The sequence below is a fragment of the Anneissia japonica genome, unplaced genomic scaffold (assembly GCF_011630105.1).
Source record: "Anneissia japonica isolate Jap-2015-1 unplaced genomic scaffold, ASM1163010v1 scaffold3334_len1275209_cov185, whole genome shotgun sequence".
NCBI lineage: Eukaryota > Metazoa > Echinodermata > Crinoidea > Comatulida > Comatulidae > Anneissia > Anneissia japonica.
In genome coordinates, this window is record NW_022738561.1 from 510,794 (window position 1) to 517,729 (window position 6,936).

The 6,936-nt window shown below is 33.0% G+C and overlaps 1 protein-coding gene across 1 annotated transcript in view; it reads right to left on the reverse strand.

Annotated features, from left to right (window-relative positions):
- Positions 1–6,936, reverse strand: part of LOC117117616 (zinc finger CCCH domain-containing protein 13-like) — a 27,875-nt gene that overhangs the window by 4,307 nt on the left and 16,632 nt on the right. Inside the window, exons 19-20 of the mRNA XM_033261982.1 lie at positions 1,705–1,870; positions 1–118 (exon numbers count right to left, since the gene is read on the reverse strand). The exon at positions 1–118 is cut by the window's left edge and continues 1 nt beyond it. Coding sequence (XP_033117873.1) covers positions 1–118; positions 1,705–1,870 — 284 coding nt within the window. The remainder of the gene's footprint in view (positions 119–1,704; positions 1,871–6,936) is intronic.

Genomic DNA, 6,936 nt, shown 5'->3' on the forward strand with positions numbered 1-6,936 from the left:
TGTAACTGTCACAGGTTTATCCTTGATGACGGCCATGCTTGTTTTAATCATGTGACTATCTACTAAACTGGGATTGGTAGGTTGAATCAACTGTTGTTTCTCTTGTACCTTAGCAACCCTAGTAAAATACAGTGTGATAAAAAAAAAAGCATAAACCTTAAGCATATGAAATATTTTAACATCAAAAGCCTGACCACTAAACTGGGCACACACTGCACCCAATGATCATCATCCAACGCGATTTTATGGAGAATGCAACAGCAGGACGCAGCACATCAGATCGTTTTAATGACAATCCATTCAGACTGCTACCAAAAATTAGTAGAGGGTGTCGCATCATCTAGCGCTCACGGGAAGCGGAGTTGGATTCATCGTACGATGCACTAAGTGCCCAGCTTTAAGAAAAAAATTACCTAAAAAAAATGTCCTAATCACATCTTAGGTTTAAATTATGTAAAATTATTGAACAAACAAACTAACATGTTAGCATTAACACTCCATCCGTTACACACGGAGATCTCTGTGTTTGGAAACACAACGCTTGACCGCCAAATACAGAGATCTCCGTTTTTCAGGTTTTTTAACGAAATCCGATAGATGGGGTAACTACCGACATGTACTAATCATTTGAACACTATATTCAATCTGGACCGTAAGTATTTCACTATTTGTTTGTTTACATAGCGTAGAGTGGTATTGATTTACTTTCACAAAATCGCGATTATCCCAGCTTTGTTGTGCGAAATTGCATAAACCTCCAAAAGTGAGTCATTTTCATTTTACTGTTACGGGCAACAGTTTGTGATTAGAATAAAGTTATTGGTAACATTTTAAAGCTAAAATGTTTGTAATTCTTGTAGTGGCTGATATTATTTTTCAAATCCCTGGCGGTCAGAGTGTTAACATGAATACAAACCCCTCTCCCCCCCCCCCAGCACAGATCCCAGCACATTGTCCTAAAGTTATAAAAAGAAAGTTAAGGGCATAGCTCTACATTTTGTCGAATTAACTTAATAAAAATTTTTGCTGACAGTGATTTGAGCAGATTGAGATTTTCTAGATAAGTAAACACATTTGACCCCAAACTATGAGAGGACAGGAAAAACCAAGGACGATTAGATTTTAGTGGGACATCTGCATAAAATGAGTGACCATGGACATTAATAGATCCACTTTCCTGTGACTTTATTTTTAACAGAAGCACTGAAAATGCAATGTTCAGAACTGTGCAATTTTAAAATCTTCAAAAATGTTGCCAAAACTTCATCAATTGATTGCTCATTCCAATGCAAAAGAAAACACAGCAAAAGAAAATTTACTTTTTGTGACAATTTAGATTTTTACTATGAAAGTTCTCTGACTACCAATTTACAGTAACATGTTGATTGCCAGACCTTTTTTTTAGGTTCTGTTCCGTGTACCACAACAAGTATACACATGTAAAAACCTCAAATACACACAAATCTCTATATTTATTTATTATATATACACATTTTGAGAGCATCAGAGGAGATCCTATACAGCACTGCTTAGCACCTTTGCTTAGCTTAGCATTGCTCACACTAAGTTTTATGTAAGAGATACCTGTCATTTGCCAATATATGGGTTTGATATGACATCATCATGCCCATATTAGGACAAGTCAAACATACTATCATACTTTTTGTAATAGTATGGATATACTGTACCTTAAAGGCCTCTTACCTGGATTGCATCACCTTCAGGTATGCCATCATCTGCTCAGGTGTGGAGGGCTGTTGCTCGGCCACTGTATCCTTGTCCTCTTCAGTAGTGTGGTAAACATGGAGCAACTTGGAAATTTCACTCAACTGATCCAGTGTAAGAATTTCTGTTGATGAGTTTTCATTATCTACATCAAAAGGGCAAGGGGCAAACGTTAGATACAAAATTTTCTTGTCACATGATAACTGTAGCCAATCAACTTTTAAATAATATCCATAACAAAACAAAGGATAACAAAAGTATGCTAAACTTTCATTATAGATGACTATACTTAATTAATTTGACTTAATTATTTAATCTTAATAATGATAAAAATGACAGCAATAACAATACTTGAAAAAATAATATATTCTATATTATCATGTTTACAATACATCATACAGTATATTAAATTTAGTAGGTTGAAATACTGCAAACAAGTTAAATAGAACTTCTATATATGATTTTAATATTAATCCAAATATTAGTATGGTATATATATATATATATATATAAATATATATATATATATATATATATATATACATATATAACAAAACTATATATTTATTTTAATATTCAATGAAAATGACAAAAACTATAGTAATTTTAATAATCAAATTAATACTGAATATTGTAAAATTACTATTGAATTTATGTTATTACCACTCTTCTTTATTTTCAACCACTATCATATTAGATATAGGATTATTCGCTATGCTACTGATACTGTGTTGTTTCTTCATTTAATTTATTTTATTTGTCATGAAAAATTAGTGCGATAAATATTTTAATAAAATATATGATTGACTTGCGTAGCGCCATCAGCAGCTTTTTCATGAGTGGATACAGATGACATTATTATTAAATTATAGAGATCTGTATATAAACATCAAAAATAATTTCACTTTTTTCAGTAGAAAAAATAATTATTTAATTCACATTCATTGTCGTTTCAAGAAGCATGATCTCCCTTTCTGTTAACCATTTCCAGACTGAAAGGCAAATGAAGGCCACATCACATTTCCTGACCAACTAACTGACCAATTACGTTCACGCCGGCCGGCGTGCATTCTCAAGGCATGCACCGATAACATGTTTGCGAAAAAGAAAAGAGTATAGACTCGGCCATGTTTGAAAATCTGAAACTTCCTTCTTGGTATCTCTTATAAAGTTTATTTTTAAAAAGGAAGAGAAGGTCTTAGGCTTAGGTTTAAATCCCAGAGGATACAAATAACTTGCCCTCCTTTTCTATTATCATCTCAATAGATATGGGGATTTGATAGAAAAAACTATATTGTGCCTTGATTATGTTTAACTTCAGTCAGTAATGGATAAATATTCGTAGTCTTGACTACTGTATCTCATTAAATCAATTGAAAGAAGTTATAATACTAGTAACAATAAGAATAATGTTACATTTATAAAATGCATAATGCCAGAGATTCTATGTTCTTTAGATAAACAGAAAAGGGAAAAAAAAGAGTGATAAAGAAAAAAAAACTAAATCAAGAAATATCCTAAAACTAACAAATGCAACAGCATTGTAGATGGAACCTTAACTTTGCAGTTAACATACTACCCTTATAATTTGAAGGTATTTGGTTTGATCCTGCAAAAAGTGCCAGAATTATTGTGACAATCAACAACTTCAGTCCACAAGTGTTTTTATAAAAACTTGTTTAAAGAGTATCTGGGTGTCCATATAATTTGCTCAACAATTGAAAGAGACTTCAAACACAACTGACTAACCCAGCTTCTCAGACTTGGAATCAAAACAGATACATTTCTTTTCACCAAGCACAGATTTCCAAAAGTGTTCACGTATTACAGTTATTAAACTGGACTATACCAAAAACAAAAAATAAAGTGGCTGATCCTGGAATTCAAAAAAGAGGGGGCCCTAAGGAGGGACTTTTATAGTTGGTGAGTCTAGACAATCTCATGGTTAGGGCTGAGGTAAAAACATTTATGATTATTACTCCTCTAGATGGCCAGAAATGGCATTCTCAGACTTAAAATTTGAATACAATTTTAATTTTTTTTCTGCATTTTTTTCTTTAATTTTGAAAAGTTTTAGGAGGGCCCCCTTAAATCTGCCACTACAATGAATAAAATGAAATCATTTCTACTATCAAATTTATAAATTTAAAGCACGTACTGACTTAATGAATGCTGGTGTTATCTATTGCGACACCAAATCATACTTCAGAAAGTAGAAAGATTTGTATAATGAAATTCTTACATTATGTTTTCCATTATTCTAAGGCCGCAGTGAATCCCCTATGACATAATATCAACTGAAAGTTGCTTTGGTAACAGATATTGCAATTATAAGGAAATTACATATTAAGTGTAGTTAATAAAAGCAATTACCAATGTGGGATGCATCTGGGTCAAAGATAATAAGATAAAAGTTTACAAACATTACTATTTACAGTGCCAATGGATCCAAGATTTATTAATAAAAAAATACATTTGTCCAACTATGATTAAGACTGACCCTTATAAAATGAAGCACAAAAGGGCAGCTGATATTCAAGGGATATCTTCAATTAATTTGGTGAAAACTGAAGTTTTGTTTGTGTTAGATAAATATTGATTGGTGGGGGGGGGGGGTAGCTTGGAGTTGTACTGCTGTTTGCTCTAGGATATAAGTAAGCAATAAATTCTACCAGTAATGCAATGATAGGTAGTAGGCGCATATATGATCTGCAATTATTTTTAGCTCCAATGAGGAGCTCTAGAAACATCTGTTTTTAAATCTACTGCCTCTATTACACTGCCCTCATGAGGCTGATTGATTAATTGTTGATTAATAGAACTTTTTTGGATCTACTGCCTCTCTTATACTGCCCTCGTGAGGAGCTCTAGAAACATACGGCTGATTAATAGTTGATTGATTAATAGATCATTTTCAGTTCCACTGCCTCTATTTTACTGCCCTCATTGGAGCTTTCGAGATTACGAGAACTTGTTTTTAATGAAATTAGTCCTTCTCCCTATATTTTGCATAAATGTATGCACTCACCCCCTGTCTGTGGCACAACCCACACATTCCTGCAGTTGTTTATCTCACTGGAACTGCATAAGGATTACCTCTTCAGGCCTCAAGGGAACCTGGAAATTACCCATGGGGAAGGAGGACGCAATCTGTTCAGCTCAGGTTCAACACTGTCCTAAAAGGTGTCTTCAACAATAAATCTACATATACAATATCAGAGATGCATGCAATTATAACAGCGTCCTCATGGGAGGTCAGGGGAAATAATTGTCTCCCCATCAGATAACCATTGACCCTCATCGACCGACGCCATGATGAAACATTAAGTTGCCAATCCAAAGTTTTTTGTGATTCCTAACACTATATTCTAACACCACAATTTTGGCCCATTTTAAATCATAAAATCTATTCCCATGACCCAGGGATTTAATTCTGGGGCTCTGATCAAGGCTCTAGGTGACCCCTTGATTCTGACCCCCTGTCGGACTTGTCGGACACCCTGTCGGCATATTTCTAGAGCCGACACTGGATTACATATATTAGAAAGTGCCCTATGACTAACCTGTGGTTTCACATGGCGGAAGACTAGACTTTTTGAACTCAATCACTTCATTTTTTTTCTTTTTTTTTAATTTGTTAAAAAAAGTAATTGAATTAATAATGATAACCATAAACCTAGTCATTAGAAATCTTTTTTCTTGTTCAAAATGAAACTAGGCCGATGCATAATGATGTATGTCATTTTTTTCTTGGTTCATTACTAATCAAATTTGTAGATGACAAATATACATCAAGTTGGTATTGAATTATGATAATTTATGTGACTTAGTTTAAATGTAAAAATCTGAATACTCCACTAAAAATTATTATTATGCCAACTAAAACCATCTGATCTAAGCATTTTGCTAATACCCATTCACACGACGTACAACAGAAATGTAACACATTGTTACATGGTTATCACCCACGATATTCCTACCAAGATTCATTGCATTCACATAAGCACTTTCTATTTATGTAACATCCATTTCTCTTCATAATATTTATGCTTTTCATTAATGAAATAACATTGGCAAGTTTATCTATGGTTCATCATTGCGAAAAGTCAGGCCTAGAAATATTGGGTTTGTTTTTAAAAAGTTTGCAGTACAAGGCTACAAATGTCAAATCAATTAAAGTTCTTGGGCACGCATCATCAATGTAAACATCTCTGTAAACATTACAGACATCGTTGAGGTCTGTAAAGCTTACTGAGTTATTACACGGATGTCACATTTATTTTACATGGATGTGCATGCATTCACACGCTCATGTAAATGTAACAATTTGTTACATTTGCTAGCATTCTGTATGTGTGAGTCGGGTATAATGCGCTTTTGTCTCATGCTGCAGACCCCAGTTTAAGACCCAACTTGGGAAACCAGTTTAGAAATTTGGTCCGAATGCTCAGGTCCTCAAAAAAAAGTCACATGACAGCAAGATTGGTTAACCCATTAAATGTTGGTTTGCTCTGTACTGTGGCTGTGCGGGTCAAATTGGGCCCAGCCTAAATTTGCAATTACAATTTAAAAGTGGATGAGAACAACAAATTTATTATCATATATGAATGGACAATAAATGATAGACTGAATAAATGATTCAGTAAAACAATCAATAATAAAAATAATGAATGATATTATACTATTTATTTAAAATAATGGACACATATGAATATATAAGATACAATATTTCATTAATTATTATTATTATTATTATTGAAATATAATGATTAAATCTCATAAATATTGTCTATTACAGTACTCCTGTTAAAATTTATCTTTAACAGAAGGTAAAAATAAGACAAAAATGTAATATCCACCATCAATAAATATAGGCAAATAATATAACATTATATATTGCACACTATATCAATGTATACTCAATAAAAAAGTGATATTATAATATTGTGCAGAAAAACATTTGCATGGTCCACTTGATTTCCAGGATACCCCATTTCCTGTTGTTTGCTCAACATGCAGTTGAGTCAAGTCTCTTATTAACATTTTTATAGACCATAATCATGTGTAATTTCCAGGGAAACTTAATATTGATTGTGGGCTCTGTTGCAAGCGAACTTAAATACTGCTTTTTTTTAATTATATGTTTGATATTTTTCAAAAGGAAGATAATGATATATATATACACACACACACACACACACACACATATAT